Consider the following 18,469-nt stretch of genomic DNA (forward strand, 5'->3'; position numbering starts at 1 on the left):
ACTAAAACAGGCTTGAGTGTCCTTCCATCATTACAGTCAGTTGTCCAGTCAGCTCCTGCAGTCTGGTCCATAGACCTCTCACAGAGAAAGACCTCCGTCCTCCTGGAAGTGCTGAAACTCCAATCAGAGAAGAAACCAGTGGAGCTGACAGGCAGCCCACATGAAGAGAGTGAAGTGAGGAGTTTCCTCCAGTGTCTGCCTTATATCTCACAGCTCAGGTAAGTTAGAGAAATACTGTATATTTAATAATAATATGTGGATTACTTTTTCTATTATTAAAATGTTTCTAAAACAATTCCATAGTGTAATCTCCAGTGTTTTGAAAGAAGTTAATTGAATGTCATTTACAAACCAACATATTGTGGATGAGCTGAATACCATTTGTCAGTTCAGTAATTATTTAGCAATGAACAGTATTTTAACATAGTTGGATATTATCACAGCTAATAACACACATACAATTAGACGATTTCGTCCTACTGTGTGTGTTTCCTTTAAATTTCTGAAATCCTTGATGAAAGACACTGTACATTAGATGGTTTGTCATGCAGTATGCCTTTGCTGTTTCACACTTCATCTGTAATGTTGTGTTGTAGCTGTGATCCAGAGTTCTTCCAGAGAGTGTGTACGATCATCTCTGTGAGATCCAGAGAGGAGGCCGAGCAGTTGGTCTCTGTGCTGCAGCTCCTGGGCTTCACCCTGCTGTTAACAGGATACTTGAGCAGGAAAACCTGCCGGTCTGCGGGGAGAGTTCTTGGACTTTGTGGCTTTAATGTGGATCTCAACCTCACACTCAGAAAGTTGTCTGTCAGAGCAGCCTCCCTCCTCCTTAGGTTTACAACACGACTCCACAGTCTGAGGTCTGCATTTATATAATTCCTGGCTTCTGTTCTTGTAACACCACCTTGTCCAGTTAGTGGTGAATGTTTTCTCTCTGTCTGTTGATTATCAGGCTTTCCAATGATATGGCCTTGCTGCTCTGTCGATGGGTAAGGAGTGGCAGGGTGGCCTGTCCGTTGGCTGTTGAAGAGCTTTCTGTTGCCCCAAAGAGAGTCCAACCATCAGACAGAGTACTGTTGAAGGTTGTCAGTAGTTTGGCTTCCCTGCTGAGATACTGGGCAGTCAGACGGTTAGACCTGACTGAGTTCTGCGTCCCTGCTCAGGGTCTGATTCCTCTGCTGCTTCATGATGGCCCTTTAACAATCAAGTAAAAGTCTTTCCTGAGCCTTATAAACACACACTAATGAATGAAAATGTATTAATAATTTACTTTTCTAAGATATATTCATATATTTGTATCTGCAGACTGAGTGAGAAGGTTTCCCAGCAGCTACTTGCCCTCGTCAGTGAACTCCAGGACAAGGACTTGACCTTGTCCTTCTTGAGTAAGGTTGGTGGCGACCTGACCTCGTGCTGTCTGAACTGGGAGCTTCTTCACTCTCTGCTGCAGCAGTCGTCAGCTCAGACCATCACTGTGAACCTGAGGAAGAACCGCGTCCTACAGGAGAGCTTCACTCGTCTGCTTCCCTTTCTGGACAGGATTGTATTTAAAAGGTGATCAGTTAACCTTTTACCTGATACAGACATACAGCTGATCCTATTTAATCATTTGTAAATGTGTTATTGTCACTTCTGTTTTTCAGCAGTTTGTCAATTATATTGCTAATCAAAGCGTCCCGGTGAATACACTTCGTGCTTTCAGGCCCTGTCCCAACTTTGTGTTGACTGCCATCAGAGAGATCCATAAAGCTCGTGCCCGTCCCATGATACCCAGTTTACTGAGGTCAATGGATCACGTGATCGACCTGACCTGCAGAGAGATGGACTTGGTGGACTGTGCGGCTCTGATCTTCACCCTCAAACACAGTGACAGAGTTCAACTGAACCTCCTGTGGACCTCCATACCAACAGGGGAAATAAAGTCCATCCTCTTTACACTGGACAAAGTTTCTCGACTCAGGTCAGACATTAGTGCTCGTTTCTCAGTGCTGTACCTGTGATTTTCTTAAATGCTCCATAAAAATGAATAATTTAAAGTATCTTTGGTGACACCAAGATACTTAGACTGCTTCACTTTCGGCTACTTCACCAAGCTGCCATCACCACAGTGGCAACACTGAATAGATAATTCTGGTTCATTACTAATTGGTTGTTAGTAGTTTTGTCCATCATTCTTTCAGTAATAATAACATTGTAGTCCACCATGTGGAGGTCACACTGAAAGTGAGCCTTGAAATGTCAGTAAAACTGTATGTGCAGAGCTCCAGTCAGTACAGTTGGACATATTTGAAGCAGGAAGTGGGGAACTGTGATGGATGTTTACAGCGGACAGTTTGGGTAATTATTTTACTGTTTGCCTTCGTTTTGTCTAACATGAAGGTCTGATCATCTGACCAATCACAACGCTTGCTACTGATGTCACAATGTTGACAGATCTTCGCTCTATGATGTCATTAGTGATAAAAAATGAAGGACAAAAGAAATATAATTATCCTTTAACTTATATTATTTGTGGTGTTTGTTAATCTGCAGATTATATTGGTAACCGATCAATGAAATTATATGTTTACTTTTTATTTTGGAATGGATTTTCCAACCAGTGTCGACAGGAATCTGCTGCTGAGGTTTGTCCGCTGCTGCGCTGCCTCTGACGCCCAGCAGGGGGCAGCAGTCAGCCTGCTCAGGACTGTGCAGCACAGGCTGGATCTGTCCTGCTCCACCTGTGTGGAGCTGCTGGAGGAGCAGCAGAGTGAGACTCTCAGTCTGACTGGTGATGACTGCAGGGCCGTCTCTACCGTCCTGAGACACAGCAACCAGGACACAAAGCTCGACCTGCAGGACTGTGAGGTGGAGGACAGCGGACTGGACCTGCTGTTTCCTGTCCTGGACAGAGTCCTCCTCAAGTAGGAAAGACCACAAAATGACCTAAACCAGAGAAGAGGCTTGTTTTCATTCATGTTTATGCATCTTAACAGTCTGGTATTTGCTCTGATTCTCTTGTTTAGAGCCAGTAAAACTGTCCTCCTCCAGCTGGTGTCCCTGGTTCCTGTGAACATTGAGGGGGACACATTGAGACGGGCAGTGTCCCTGTGTAGAGCCCTGGATGGAGAACTGGACCTCAGTCACACCACACTGGATCAGCGGGCCTGTGGAGCTTTGGCCCTGATGCTGGACTTCTCTGAAGGGTTGACAGAGCTGGACCTCAGTCACTGTGAGCTCACTGACGAGCTGCTGCTCACACTCATCGCACATCTGCACAAAGTACAAGTCCTGGAGTGAGTGTAAGACTGTAAAGACACGTGTTCACGTGACTAAAATGTATAAATGTGCTGGCATGGTGGTGCAGTGGTAAGCACCTTCACTGCCTACACCAGCAGCCAGCTGATATAATGTACAGTAGTACATGTAGCACTGTGTCACTGTTTGTGTTTGTGTGCACGTTACAGTCTGACTCACAATAAGATCACTGATGCTTCGACTGACATGTTACTCCAACTGGTCTCCATCAACCCCTCCATTGACGCTGTGCGGTGAGCCGACATTAATTAGCGCACCCTTCTTTTATGAAGACGTTTGTACTCCTAGGCTTACAGAGAAGTGATTCATAATCTTAGATGAGTTCAGTTGATAGTATATTATACTCATGTTGTTCTGGCTGAATGAGTGACGTGTGCTCTCTCTGCTTTGGTATTTTTCTAGACTCTTCAGGAACAACATTGTGGACAGAACACCCTTTAAGGAAAACAAGCAGTTTGAAATATGGTGACCCAGTCGTCAGTGTGGTAATGTGCTGATCAGGGAATCATTGTTTTATGGTCTTATAGTAAACCGTCTTCTAGTGACCATTAGATGAAAATATTACTGTGTGGTCAATAGTTTGTGACACCAGGTTAGACAAGAAGATCCAAGAGCAGCCAGCAGTGTTTTTTTATCAATTACCTGGAGATCATGCCTTATCTCTTGTTCTTTAGATACTGCAGATTATTCATTTCTACACATCAGATTGTTCTGTTGGGATCATGGTAAATTGTTTTTTTTATTGTGGAAAACCAAAAGAGGCCATAACTGTTATAGCAATATTGTGAGTCGGTCTAATTTATCTTTTTGTATTTTGTGATATTTGTGTTCTGGGATGCATGTTCAGTTCAAGGCCGAGAATAATGATATGATCTATAATGATATCTCCATGTAATGATGCAACAAAGGTGTGATCAGGGGAAAACGTTGTTACGATAACAGTAAATTATTTCAAGATGATGATCTTAAAAATGTCAATATGAGTATAGTGTTTTAGTTGAGATTTTAAATGAAGTAATGCAAAGAGATAATGGTCCTTTTTCTGCTTGTTCACTCCTCTCTTTATACGACTATATTTCTGAGCTTTTCCTCATTCAAATACCTCATTTACTGTAAACTGAAGTCATCAGTGTTTTCTTGCAATGGGTAACCTTTGGTTGCATGAAATACAGGTGACTTTGTGCCAGTAACAGACCTGGTTTAATACCAATACATTCTTTTGAGATATTTATCTATGTTTTACATGTATTAGAATTATGTTATAGCGTATTAAAATATCACCACTAAATGTTTGACTTTTGTAAATAAAAGTTTAAAAGTAAAAAAGCACAACCCAACTGAACAGTCTTTTCTTTTCTCCATTTTCCGTTCATCTGTACAAGAGACGATCTTTGCCGCACGTCTGGTACAACGTGAGCTGATGGATGTACGTGAGTCTGACAGAACAGGTGCATTGTGGGAAGCACTCTGTCGCTGTCTCCTATCTGTGTATTTCTCTTCGTGTCAAAGCTAAAATGCATCACAAAGTCGACATTCAATAAGTTATTATTTTTAAAAGGAACATCTTCCACCCGCGGTCGTCAGGACGGACTGAAACATGGAGGCCGGTGAAGGTAAAAGACGACTTTATCGAGCTAACGTAGCTAGAGGAGAAGATGCTAATGCCTGCGGATACAGCTAGCTGTAACCGCTGACGTACCCGATCTGCAGTGTTTCATGTTAAAGCTGTATTCTGTGAACTCGTTCGTAGCTGTGATGTTGTAGATTAAACACCGGTCAACACGACGTGATGTGTAATATAGCAGATGAAAGGCTACAGGCGGCAGCAGGAGGATTTTAACCCATGAAAGAATATTTATCAATCCTGCAAAATGAAAGGGTGAAGACGCCAGTTAATAATCCACACATTGTTCCCCTCATAATCATCAATATCGAGAGTTGTGCATCGGTGATTGCATCCAAGTCAGAGAAATACTTACTCTTGTCATTATTTCTCAAGTAAAGGTAATGAGAATTGCTACTTAAACTTATTAGTTTATCAATTACTTAGTTGATCGCCAGAAAGCTAATCTGAAACAATTTGATTATCGAGGAATAATTACATTTATTTCAACCACACGAACTGTCAACTTCCAGCCTCTCAAATGTCAACGTTCTGTGTTTTTATATTAATTTAAACTGAATTTATTCGGGTTGTTCAAAAGTGAGGCAGCCCAGTCTGATGACGTGCCCTCTGCCAGGTGTCAGCAGTGCCACGCCCACAGAGGAGATGAATGGAGCTGGAAACCTGATGGATTTCCTGGACGAGCCTTTTCCTGACGTGGGCACGTATGAAGACTTCCACACCATCGACTGGCTGAGGGAGAAATCCAGAGACACGGATCGCCACCGCAAGGTCTGACCAGGTTTTCTAGTTGTTGATGTTTCTTATTTAGCAGTTTCCTTGGGTAAGTTATTTTCTAATAAATAAAATCTCCTTGTTGTTTGTCTACCAGATCACCAGTAAGAGTAAAGAGTCCATTTGGGAGCTGATCAAGAGCCTGCTAGACGCCTGGTCAGGATGGGTGGTGATGCTGCTCATCGGACTGCTCTCAGGTCAGTCAGAAGAAGACAAAACAACTGATTGTACTCATTCGCACTTCCCTACTGAGTGTCAGTCTATATGAAGTCACACTCACTGGTCTGGCTGGGTTCCTTGTGTTGTGGTTTCTCCAGGGACGCTGGCCGGAGTGATTGACCTGGCGGTGGACTGGATGACAGACCTGAAGGAAGGTGTGTGTCTGTCGGCCTTCTGGTACAGCCACGAGCAGTGCTGCTGGACGTCCAATGAGACGACCTTCGACGACAGAGACAAGTGTCCGCAGTGGCAGAAGTGGGCCGAGCTGATGACGGGCCACGCTGAGGTCAGACCTGGCTTTCACCAAAATAAAACATCCTCGGAAAAAGTTCTCATCAGGGTCAGGTCGCAGCCAAGTCAGTTAACTTAGAGCACATTTGAAAAGGAGACATTTTAGGTAAATAAGTGTAGCAGACATGAAAAGTAAAGTAATTGTGGACAAAAGCATTTATAAAAACACGAGATCTAAAGAGTGTGGGAAATGCTTCATCACCAGTGGAAGTGGTATTTAATTTTGTATAATCTTATTACAATGCAAAAATGTCTGCTATACTTTTAACAAAAGCAGTTTTAAAAGATATTTCATTGAGGAATCCGTTTGTTTTATAAGGAAACAATAAAAATCAGGTCTTCTCTCTACATTTGTAAGTTTCCTCATGTGTGACTCACTTTGACCATGAAGAAATTATATATTCAGATATCTCCTCATTATGAAGACTCACTCCATGCTCCATGCTCTATGCTCTATGCTCCATGCTCCATGCTCTATGCTCCATGCTCCATGCTCTATGCTCCATGCTCCATGCTCCATGCTCTATGCTCCATGCTCCATGCTCCATGCTCTATGCTCGTGAGTGAGAGGGGAGAAGAAGGATGTTTTTGTGACTGCTCTGTTTGACTTCTTCTACGTGACTTTCTTGTCTCAGGGAGCCGGAGCGTACGTGTTGAACTACTTCCTGTACGTTATGTGGGCTCTGCTGTTTTCCTTCCTGGCGGTGTCGCTGGTGCGAGTGTTCGCTCCGTATGCCTGCGGGTCAGGAATCCCAGAGGTGAGAGAAACACATGACAAGGATCCATGCAGGTCTACAAAAGGCCTGAACCAACCTGACACCGAATACCAAGACTGTAGAAGATGAAAGTAATCGCTAGTTGCAGCCCTCACAGGTGTTACTGTCATTTCCTGCTTTTCCACAGTGAGGAATATTCACAGATATCAATATTTTGTGCAGATCAAGACAATCCTCAGCGGCTTCATCATCCGGGGATACCTGGGGAAATGGACCCTGCTGATCAAGACGGTCACCCTGGTTCTGGCGGTGTCATCGGGTCTCAGCCTGGGGAAGGAGGGCCCTCTGGTCCACGTGGCCTGCTGCTGCGGAAACCTCTTCTGCAGCCTCTTCTCCAAGTACAGCAAGAATGAGGGCAAGCGCCGAGAGGTACGCTGCTGATGGTGCAGGTCAGCTGTTTGAAAAAGGGGGACCCAACAGATAAAACCCCAAAAGAAGAAGCACGAGTCTTAAGTCAAAGTTTAAATATACCAAAGATGTGTTGAGTGGTTGGTACAGAGTTTAACCACCAGGCGCTCAGGAAGCACTGTTGCTGACCCTGACCTCTGACCTTTCAGGTGTTATCAGCTGCAGCAGCAGCTGGAGTGTCGGTGGCCTTTGGAGCGCCCATCGGAGGAGTTCTGTTCAGCCTGGAAGAGGTTTGTTTAAAGACTGCAGCTTTTCTCTTCTAGCTGTTTGGATATTGTTTCTTCTTATTTCACTAGAAAACACTTGATGTTTCTCTAAACAATCGCCCGTCCGTCTCTCCTGCAGGTCAGTTATTACTTCCCTCTGAAGACTTTGTGGCGTTCGTTCTTCGCCGCCCTGGTTGCCGCCTTCACGCTGCGCTCCATCAATCCGTTTGGCAACAGCCGCCTGGTGCTCTTCTACGTGGAGTACCACACGCCGTGGTACATGGCCGAGCTGGTCCCTTTCATCCTGCTGGGCGTGTTCGGCGGCCTCTGGGGGACCCTCTTTATCCGGGCCAACATCGCCTGGTGCCGGCGGAGGAAGACCACCCAGCTGGGGAAGTACCCGGTCCTAGAGGTCATCGCTGTGACGGGTATCACTGCCGTGCTGGCGTTCCCCAACCCGTATACCCGCCGCAGCACCAGCGAGCTCATCTCCGAGCTCTTCAACGACTGCGGCGCGCTGGAGTCGTCACAGCTCTGCGACTATATCAACAACCCCAACATGAGTCGGCCGGTGGACGACATCCCAGACCGGCCCGCCGGGCCCGGGGTCTACAACGCCCTATGGCAGCTCGCTCTCGCTCTCGTCTTCAAGATCTTCATCACCATCTTCACCTTCGGCATGAAGGTCAGTACGAGGAAGATGAGAATGAATTCATCTGGTTTTATACTGTACGTACTCTCCATGTCACTGCTTCAACTCGATGATAATGTTACCAATTAAAGAGCCGCAAACGATCCCGGTTTGTCCTTAAAAACCAGGTTCGGGCCTGTCCAGACTTAAAGAGCCACCTGTGCTGTTTCACCTGACAGGTGATTTTTGTAACCCTGGCGTGTGACGTCCTCTTGACGGCTCTGTTTCCTCTCCAGATCCCGTCAGGTCTCTTCATTCCCAGCATGGCGGTCGGAGCTATCGCAGGACGGATCGTCGGGATCGCCGTGGAGCAGATGGCGTACCACCACCACGACTGGATCATCTTCAAGAACTGGTGCCGGCCCGGCGCAGACTGCGTCACACCTGGACTCTACGCCATGGTGGGAGCCGCCGCCTGTCTGGGTGAGTGAACACGTGACATGGACATACGACTAAATCGGTTGATTCCTAAATACTTTTGGATGATCAGTTTATTCATTGATATTTTAACACAGGAAGTCCAGTGGCACACACAGGCTCCACACTGCTCCACACTCCACAGGCTTAGCCAAATTTACACCTTCAGATGTTTTGGTTTCCATCAACAGTTTAAAGCGTGAAGATATTCAGTTTAAAATGATGTAAAACGGAGAATCCTCACGTTTGATTAGCTGGTGGGTGTTTTTGCCCCACATCCCATCTGTGCCTTTCCTGTGGTGAACCAGTTATGATTATGTCCCCTCAGGCGGGGTGACCAGGATGACCGTCTCCCTGGTGGTCATCATGTTCGAGCTCACCGGCGGTTTGGAGTACATCGTCCCCCTGATGGCAGCCGCCGTCACCAGCAAGTGGGTGGCGGACGCCTTCGGGAAGGAGGGCATCTACGAGTCGCACATCCAGCTCAACGGCTACCCCTACCTGGACGTCAGGGACGAGTTCACCCACCGCACCCTGGCCACCGACGTGATGCGGCCCCGCAGGAACGACCCCCCTCTGGCCGTCCTCACCCAGGACACTACCACAGTGGAGGACATCGAGACGCTGATCAAAGACACCGATTATAACGGCTTCCCGGTGGTCGTGTCCAGAGAGTCGGAGCGGCTCATCGGCTTCGTCCAGCGCCGGGACCTCACCCTCGCCATCAGTAAGTTGTTCAAACCAGTTCAGTACCAAAAGCAGGGCCCAGATTAGTTTTCATTTTCCAACCAGGCAAACAGACGTCTCCCCCTGTCCGTCCGCAGAAAACGCCCGTCAGAAGCAGGACGGCGTGGTGAGCAGCTCGGTGGTCTACTTCACAGAGGATGCGCCGCAGCTGCCGGCCAGCAACCCGCAGCCGCTGAAGCTGCGACGCATCCTGAACCTCAGCCCCTTCACCGTCACCGACCACACGCCCATGGAGACGGTGGTGGACATCTTCCGCAAGCTGGGCCTCCGCCAGTGTCTCGTCACCAGGAGCGGGTAAGAACAGGACTCAGGAGTAGGTGCCATGAAGAGGGCAGATACTGAAAGATACTCGCTCAAGATGTTTGAAGAAGTATTCCATTTCACAAGCATGTGTATCGCTGACTCATTTAAGATAAGTTAAGTAATTATATCTGTAGTACAAATATGGAACCAGAAATGATTTGCTAGATTAATGAAAGATTCATTGATTATGAAATCTATTGTCTTTTGAGGTGTAACAGCTCCATCTGGTGGGCAAGTGACATTACGACATTTTGTGCAAAGGACTGCGCTAAATACAGTGGTGTTGATCATTAACCTCGCTCAGTGGGAAATATTGGTCACATAACGTTTATTTCCCTCTGTGTGTCTGTTCAGGCGTCTCCTGGGCATCATCACCAAGAAGGATGTTCTGCGACACATGGCTCAAATGATGAACCAGGATCCGGAGTCCATCATGTTCAATTAGCAAGAGAGACGAGCTTCACTCCACCGACGGTGTAAATAGGTGAAACTGGTGCGACGCTACTGTACTGCAACCTGTGAAAAGTCCCTCCCACCTCCTGACAGGCAAGTCCCAACCTGCAGTGACCACAACACCACGCTGCATGTGTTTTCTGTAACTGCGCTGGAATATGTAGCCAGTGGCAGAATGCTTCTACTTCAGTGTAAAGACTTTTCAAACCCTTTCTTTACTATCATCATCTGGAAACTCGTGCTGTCACATGTTGCCAACAGTGCTGAGAGTTTAACGTTCAGAGTGCCAAACACTCCCACAGTCACTCGTTTAGTGCTGCCAGCTCAAATACAACAATTCGGCAGAAACACTGAGGCTGAAAGCAGCAGCGTTGTGGAAGGTGAGGATGTGTGTCAGTGCAGCCACAGGGTGTCTGCTCAGACCTGCAAAGTCAAATGAATTTGATTCTGATGATCTCTAGTGATGATGAAAATATGTCTGGAAGAACTGCTGCGGCTCGAGGCTCTTTGCTACGTATTTGTATTAGCTTAGAGCCTCGGCTCACACGTGGTGACCCGTGTTCGTGAGGGAACCTCAGTCAAAAAAGGTGTGTTTGAAAATACTTAACTGAAACCAAGGTTGTTGTTTTTGACGTAAGAGATTAATCCGTTATTAGAATTGTTACAGATACATTTTTCTGTCAGGCACTAATGCGTTGATTGATGAATTGTTTCAGCTCTAATGTAGCCGGTTGCATCGGTTGTAGCAGCTCCTGACGACTGAGCACAGTGTCACAGTACGCTGGAACACACTGGCCTGTTTCATGTCACTAAATCTTTAAATCTGCTGTTGGATGTTGAAGGAGCCCTCAGGTCTGAGTGGTCTGCTGGTTTTTGTGATGAACTGGTACTAGAGTGTCACTGATGCTTTAAATGAATGGGACCAGTTGTTATTCTCTTATAAGCTGTCTATAACACAGATTTATTTAACGTTGGAGAGTTTGGGACTGCTGCACTTTGTGTTTGGGCTAACAATTGTTTTTTATGTGTTGCGGCCATATTTCTATAAATGCTGCCTGTATTAATGTTTTTTTTTATGCATCAGCGGCACCATTCAACCCGTTTCTGTCACTTGGACCTGAAGGCACCAACTGTGTGAAACACTACATGTTGTTTTTACTGCAGGAGACATGCTTCTCAACATTGTGTTGGTATTTTGTGTTCATTTGATGATGAGCCTTCAAATGTGTTGGGTAACCGGCTCAGGTTCATTGCACGTCAAACTGTGAGATTTGTGGATATTATTTATTATACATCCATCTGTTAAGCGGGATCTTCAGCGGATCAGGTGTCGGCCGGGTGTGACCAGTCCACAGTAACCACAGTTTCTTCTGACCTCATGTTACCTCACGGAATTATACTAATGAGGTTTACAGATTTTAAATCCGGGAAAAACATCTGTATTGGCAGGAACCCTGAATTCAGTGCATCAATATTTTCAGTCTGCATAGTGATTGTTTTCTTATAATCAAATGTTCACACGCTGTTAAGGAAAGGCAGAGAGGCTAAATCAACATTTCTTCTCTGTGCTGTCTTGTAGGTTTATTCAGTTGGTTCCGTAATCTTTCATAGGTGCTGGGAACAAGGCAGCAGTGGGCGCGTACTTGTCTCGTTTTGTTTTGGCTGTCGTTGGTCTCCAAAAGTCTGGATCAAAACTGTCGGTGGACGTGTGTCTGGGCTGTCGTGACCCTGGATCAGGCTTCTCTCATGATTGTCAGCTTTTACAAACGTAATGAAGAAGAGAATCGTTTCAAAGTCGACACATCTGTTCCCAGTTTAACAAGTAACCACTGGTACTACAAGCTCTCATTACATGACACAAATACCTGCCGTTAGTGACACTGAATATATATCGTCCTTTGTTCATTAAGGAGACCTGGAGACTCTTACAGTCAGTCAGGCAGCAGCAGAGATCATCACATGAAGGACAAACGTTCTGGAGTAGAAGTTTTTGGTTCCTGCTCCTCGACTGCACATGCAGTGTTTGTATCCCCTCGTCTTTTCCTGCGTCGCGGTATTTGTTGTAGTGAAGAATAACCTGCATGGGTCAGAGCTCCCAGCCGCTAACTGTTCATAAAAACACGCTCCATGTTCTTGAAGCAAATGATCAAGGTTTTGTTTTTAAATGCCAACAGAATGTATTGAAAAAAGAACTGTGTTGTACATATTGAAGATTTATTGTGTTTTTTAATTTAATTTCTTTCTGTCTGAAACACACTAATGTTGAGCGCTGGTTATTTTTATTTTGACCTCTAAATATTTATCAGATGCATAACTCGTACAGAAAACACATTTGCACTTTTCTTTTTGAATTTGTGATTGAAAAATAAACCTTTCAATTTACCTTCAGATGGTGAAAAAACACGGTTCAGTTTGCTTCTTTTTTTAATGTGCACAGAGTTGACATTGTATATTTCACATTGATGCTTTTAGCATTTAAAGACACTTTAAATCACTCTGTTACCACTTCTATACTGTCGTGTCACGCCGAGCAGAAAAGCAGATCTTTATTGATCGTGAAATAGTGAAACACAGCCAGAGATTGCAAGAAATTTTCAAGTTTGAACAGGCTGATTATATTGATGTGTTCATAAAATCAACATACAGAAAACAATTATGTTTGGTGATTTAAAAGAGTTTTAACGTCTTGTGTTGTTCTTTATTAACGCCTTGAAAAGACCAAAACAAGCAATGAAAACTGTAAAAATTAAAATTGTCCACTAGATGGAGCTGTTTCACCTCATGACGAGGTGAGCTCAGTCCAGACAAAACGAGAAGTAGGTAATCCATTTTTCCAACGAGAAACCAACCTTTGAATGATTCTCATCACCCGCAGAAAGCCACATCTCAATTTCTATATCAACAAACATTTAATCCCAACAACATAACTACACTGACAGCTGGATGTATTCTGGAGAACTCCTCCTGCTGCTCCTCCTCCTCCTCCTCCTCCTCCTCATGCTTTGGTCGTCCCCTCCTGCTCCTTGCTGGCTCTCTCCATGTCAGAGTAATACTCCAGGGCTCGTCGCACCGGCTCCAGAATATGTTGCTGCACGACGACATGACAGCAGACCTGTTACATGTTCGGCGTATTCTCAGGGTTTGACTTTCTACATTTTAAGGTGGAACTGTTATTAACCAAAAGATATTTTGAAAATAGTGTTTTTAATGCACAAAAACAAGAAAAAATATATATATATAACATGTTGACTTTGAAAAAGAAAAGGTATATTTCAAACTGCTTTCAAATGATTAAATTCCTGAGAATTGATCAACTCTTTCATTATAAATGAACCTCATTGATTAATACCACAGCAGCAGCAGATGGAGTAGCCAGTCTGTCAACAAATCCGGTCTCCATTTCTCTCTCTGAGCACTTTAAGGACTTGTTGTTCATGTTGACTTAAAAGCTAAGCCTCGAGGTACATTCTTGACCTTGGGGGGAAAAAAGTCATACTTCAACATCCATCTAAAGTTCTTGACTACTACAGAGATTTTGTGGTGTTTGAAAGCTGCGATCTGGACTTTGAAGTGAGTCTGTTTTGTTAACTTCTGTTTGAGGTCAAGACTGAACCTTGAGACTAAATATGCTTCAAAGTTTTTCTCCTCAAATTCCAACCATGTGGTGTTTGTGCTTGTTGAAGTGTCTCTCAGGCAGCAGCGGTGATGTTTTACCTCCAGACAGGGGAACAGCTTGGTGAGCTCGGTGAAGAGCGGCAGGAGGACAAATCGGATGAAGTTGGTCTGAGAGGACGGTTTGGACACTTTGTCTCGGTCCATGAAAGGAGCCACTGGAAGCCCTTTGAGCTTCTCTGTGTCGCTCTGCTCAACACAACAAGAACAAAGGCAAACATTTTGATCAAAGTTCTTCAAAGTTTTAGTTCAGGATCCTGTTTCTGTCTCAGAAGGAGAGGAGGACAGAAGTTTTCATGTATAACCAGTTCTTTTGGTTCACTTCCTGTGTACTGATCAGTAAACTGAGAGTAAACACCTGGTTGAAGAACTCCTGCAGCAGACAGTCCAGCCAGGGCTCGGCCACGGCCATCGGCCTCGCCTCGTTGGAGATGTCGCTCACCTTCACCATGATCTTCATCAGCTGGGAACAGAGTAAGAATCACGGGTAAGACGCTTTTGTCCAGAGTAACTGTCTGCCCCGCCGCTCACCACATGGTGGCAGTAGTTAACAATCTTGTTTGTATTTCAAAGGAAAAAGAAAAGGCTGGGTAGTGTTCGCTGTTGTAATGTGGAGGGAGAACTAAAAAGTCAACAGAGAGAAGACTGAGGAGAGAAAAGAAAAGGCTTCTTTACCACTTCTTTGTGGTCCTTGTTGGTGAAGTCGAACACCGGCTGCATGATTTTGAACTTGTTGAGAATTTCGTTGTGTCTCGCCATGTCGGTGGCCAGAATGCATCTGAAATAAATGTATGTCATTCTTTAAAGTGAACAGGCGACACAACATCCACGTGGAAGAAGTCAGCTCGAGTCTTACTTGATCATTCCTCCTCGGATGTGTTTGTACTGATCGCAGGTCAGGTTTTTCAGGACGTTGCACTCCGGCTGCAAAGAGAAAGTCCTTTTAAAACAGATGAATGTGTTTCAAACAGCTGCTACATCAAATGGGAAAGTCTGAGTTGAATCTTTGCAGGGTAAAATGTTTTATGACCGCTTTGTTCTTGTAATTGATTTCAAGTTCCACTTTCTCGCTCCTCTGTAATCTGAATATTCTGCCTATCTCCAATCAAATCCTGTAACGCTTCATGTTTTTGTACCTTGGACAGGATGCCGAAGGCGACGGCACAGTGGTGGTTTTCCAGAGGTGAAATGTCGTTGTAGCGAAGAGCTAAGTCTGTCTGAGCATTGATCTGCGTGAAATAAAACAAAAGCCCATACGGATTAACAATAAAGTAACGCCTTGATTATGACACAGATTCACACCCCCAACAGGACGGCAGTGAGGTGACCTGGTAGACGTTGTTGTAGCCGGGGTGGTCGAGGTCGTGGCACAGAGCCGAGGTCAACATGATGAACAGGTCGATCCTTGATAATTTACTCCTGAGGTCTGTCAGCCAGATCAGCCCGTACATCTGCAGAGCGACGGACAAACTGGATGTAACTGTGAGGAACTAAAAGCACCGCTGTATACGCTGAAATGTACTTCAGTATAACTGTGAATGAAAACCGTAACGCTGTCTTTGTCACTCAATTCAAGGAAGCCAAAACAGTTCAGTTCATACACTTATATATGGTTATAAAACAGCCATAACTGTTGTCCCACAAATATTTGTTATCGGCCCCAGAAATCCAAAAAACGTCAAATCAGTTCATTTCTGTGAAATCAGTGTTTAAAAAGCAGCACATAGCTCTCCTCTGGGTTCCATGTGGTGTCGACGGAGCTCGCAGGCAGCAGCAGTTTACTCCTCTTATCTGATATATGTATCATCACTATACATTGTTGGCCCCCTCCCTGTCAGAAACACTGATCAGTCTGACTCCCTCCTCCTGTTCGTACCATCTGAGTGACGCAGAAGCAGTGCCTGAAGTTGTGGAAGGGGATGTTGTTGTAGTGGCAGTAGACCTCGAACAGGAAGTTCTGCAGGACGTTCAGCTCGATGTGGAACGCCGTCAGGAAGTCCAGGTCTGTGAACATCACCTGGAGGAGCACCAGCATCTCCGCCTCCTCCCACTGCCTGTTACCAACACCACACACAGGTGTGACGGGAGTGTGTGCGTGAGTCTGAGAGTGTGGTCATGTGTGTTTGTTCTCACCAGTTGTCAAACATGGGAGTTTTCAGATGCTCCCTCACTTTCTCTGTCACCTGCAGCGAGCTACGGCAACACAGAAAAGACATCAATCTCTACTGTGAGGACCAGAATGTTGCTCATCAACACGTTGAGTTTTGGGTGCTGACGAGGTCACCTCATGTTGAGGAACTTCCTGCGGACTTGCTGGTGCTCCTCCTGCACGCTCAGCTGAGTTTTGGGTTTCGGGGAGAACTTGGAGAGCTGGTGGTCGCTGTCGTCCTTGAATAGACCCATCCAGCTCAGGTGCACCACATTCTGACAGAAAAGAAGAGGAGACTTTATTACTAAGGTGGAGTAAGACCAAAGTGAAGCCGTAAATGTTTCTTCTAATTAATGAAGGGCTTTAAGAAGTTTTAACAGCTAATGATCTGAAACTGAAGGGAGCCTGAAGCTCTGCAGTCGAGTCGGAGTCTGTTTCTGCAGCAGACGTGACGAACCTCCAGCTTCCTCTTAAAAGACTCCACTTGGCTCTTCAGCTCACAGATGATGTCCGGAGTCTTCCCCACGTCCTCAATGACTTTGCTCTCCAGATGATGCAGCCTGAAGACGGAGACAGGAAACAACAGTGAGTCCTTTGACACCCCGACGCTTCAATAAGTCACCTGCGCAGGAGGCACTCGCCTGTATTCCATGTTGTCCAGCTCTGTCGGCATCCCCACACCTGCACACGCAAAACACACACAAGACTGATGAAATGAAATGTGCCGTGGTCACTTTTTATTCATTAGTAGGCAGTTTAAGGTTGAAGGAGGTTTGAGGACTTTCAGGGATTTTCCGTCTGTTTAAGCTGCGAGTGATAGATGAAGAAGTGAGCTGCTGCACATCTTACTGACTCAACATACACATGTTGTTCCTACAATCTTTTTGGCTTTTAAATGAACGGCCTGGCTGTGAACAGTGATGCTTTCTTCTCAGATTGTTTCATTTAAAGGCTTTTAAGAGGCCTGAACTGGTGAAAGCATCCAGCACTTGACAAGAAAAAGCATATATCTTTTATAGATATCTATATATATCAATTATTAAATTCCCAGAAACGACACTGAGGACGTGACCTCACTGCTCACGGCTCTGCTCGTTTCAAAAAGATTTAAAAACACCATCAGAAACATCAGAATATCTGTTTAGGCGGCCCTCAAATAAAGATTTTTCATTCCAAAATGAACGTCTTAGATTTTGGTGTCGCTCACTCTGAAGATCTGACGCCACCACCTCCAGGCGGTAGTACGAGTCCTCGCTGTTGGCTTCCAGCCGGGGGGAGATGTTCACCACGCTGCCGTTTGTTTTGTACATCTTTAGGATGTGGTCAGGCCCCACCTCTGCCGCCGCTCGGAACAGATCTGACAGGATAGTTCAGGATTGATAAAAAATAAGACTGCCAGTACGTTTTGCCTTTATCGTCTTTAAAGGTCAAGGGCCCCATTCAAGAAGCCAAGGGCCCAGCTGGTTTATTCATCCCTGTCTCAAGATGACAAAAGAGGACAAAGCCCTTCAACCTGTCAAAGCCACATGGAGGTCAGGTCCTTACACAGAAGCCACAGGAACATTCATGACCATGAAATTAGCAGGAATGTTCACTCTTGCATTTTTACACCCCTATATCTGATTAAATGGAATGTTTGAATGAAATAGCAGCTGTCACATATTTTTTATTAATTGACACTATGATTATATCTCTAAAATCAGCAGTTGTCACAAACTATAGGCCCTCTCTCTTACCTTTGACCTCTGCAGCAGAGCAGTCGGCTCCAAACTCTGCTTGCTCCAGCCTCCCGTTAACCATAAAATGAATGATTTTTGTTGTCATCCCAGAGCCAGGTGGGACGAGACCTGCTCCAGAAATGAGAATGAGACCTCTAGACACTGACACCTTGAATCTGTAATGGGGCACCTGCAGCTGACAGAGAGCCCACCCACTCATCCACCCATCCTGTCCCCTCCTGGTCCTGCAGGTGTTGTTGCTCAGTCCTGCCAGCAGGTGTCGCCATTCCGCGGCTTCCTTCACCGCAGGCTCTACGGCGTCTGACACAGGACATGCGCTGATTTATGGCAAATAATAATTTTGTCTTTGTCTTTAACAAGAATGAATGACTTTTGATTTGCCCACTGGGGATTTTAGACGTTGAAATGGCGTGAGGATTAAATGCCAAGTAGTTTAGATAAACTACCACAGGGAAGTGAGTTATTGCCAGGCTGTAATGTGAAGTAACGGTAGTTTGTGGCCGGAGGCAGCGTCGCCACTTCGGACTTTTTTCTGGGAACGATTTTGTCCATCCGGTGAGTGAATCTCTAACCGGTCACTGAATTAATAACTTATTAATTAACCCGCTGGAAACAGGTGAGTAACGTTACAGCTAACGGTGCTCCTCCGTGGCCGTAGGTAACTTAACAAGCTAACTTAGCTCGCTTAGCTAACACTAGCTTG

At 45.3% G+C, this 18,469-nt stretch overlaps 3 protein-coding genes and 1 long non-coding RNA gene across 5 annotated transcripts; 3 read left to right on the forward strand and 1 right to left on the reverse strand.

Annotated features, from left to right (window-relative positions):
- LOC139306967 (uncharacterized) lies at positions 1–1,053 on the forward strand. Its single transcript, XR_011599558.1, has 3 exons — positions 1–218; positions 597–860; positions 953–1,053. It is a non-coding gene; the product is annotated as an uncharacterized lncRNA (long non-coding RNA).
- A 299-nt stretch (positions 1,054–1,352) lies between these two features.
- Positions 1,353–4,617, forward strand: LOC139306849 (uncharacterized). Its single transcript, XM_070930810.1, has 6 exons — positions 1,353–1,554; positions 1,703–1,960; positions 2,601–2,903; positions 3,006–3,275; positions 3,447–3,530; positions 3,700–4,617. Exons 2-6 carry the CDS (start codon positions 1,764–1,766, stop codon positions 3,764–3,766), a joined length of 921 nt encoding a protein of 306 aa, XP_070786911.1. The 5' UTR covers positions 1,353–1,554; positions 1,703–1,763; the 3' UTR covers positions 3,767–4,617.
- Positions 4,618–6,035: 1,418 nt separating this feature from the next.
- Positions 6,036–10,198, forward strand: LOC139306607 (H(+)/Cl(-) exchange transporter 4). 2 transcript variants are annotated; one of them, XM_070930507.1, is made up of 9 exons: positions 6,036–6,200; positions 6,841–6,963; positions 7,144–7,350; positions 7,539–7,619; positions 7,735–8,280; positions 8,523–8,709; positions 9,032–9,430; positions 9,528–9,744; positions 10,108–10,198. In XM_070930507.1, the coding sequence occupies exons 1-9, from the start codon at positions 6,051–6,053 to the stop codon at positions 10,196–10,198; spliced, it is 2,001 nt and encodes a 666-aa protein (XP_070786608.1). In that variant the 5' UTR covers positions 6,036–6,050. The 2 variants fall into 2 exon arrangements, with proteins under 2 accessions (XP_070786608.1, XP_070786609.1); XM_070930508.1 differs by lacking the exon at positions 7,539–7,619.
- Positions 10,199–13,201: 3,003 nt separating this feature from the next.
- LOC139306438 (high affinity cGMP-specific 3',5'-cyclic phosphodiesterase 9A-like) lies at positions 13,202–18,080 on the reverse strand. The gene is made up of 15 exons (XM_070930296.1): positions 17,936–18,080; positions 17,764–17,874; positions 17,235–17,384; positions 16,669–16,708; positions 16,485–16,587; positions 16,163–16,302; positions 16,012–16,071; positions 15,755–15,932; positions 15,207–15,329; positions 15,015–15,107; positions 14,735–14,802; positions 14,554–14,656; positions 14,237–14,341; positions 13,921–14,067; positions 13,202–13,294 (listed from the first exon to the last, which is right to left on the reverse strand). The coding sequence occupies exons 1-15, from the start codon at positions 18,078–18,080 to the stop codon at positions 13,202–13,204; spliced, it is 1,659 nt and encodes a 552-aa protein (XP_070786397.1).
- Between the last annotated feature and the right edge of the window lie 389 nt (positions 18,081–18,469).

Source organism: Enoplosus armatus, chromosome 24 (genome assembly GCF_043641665.1).
Source record: "Enoplosus armatus isolate fEnoArm2 chromosome 24, fEnoArm2.hap1, whole genome shotgun sequence".
In the NCBI taxonomy this organism is placed as follows: Eukaryota; Metazoa; Chordata; class Actinopteri; order Centrarchiformes; family Enoplosidae; genus Enoplosus; species Enoplosus armatus.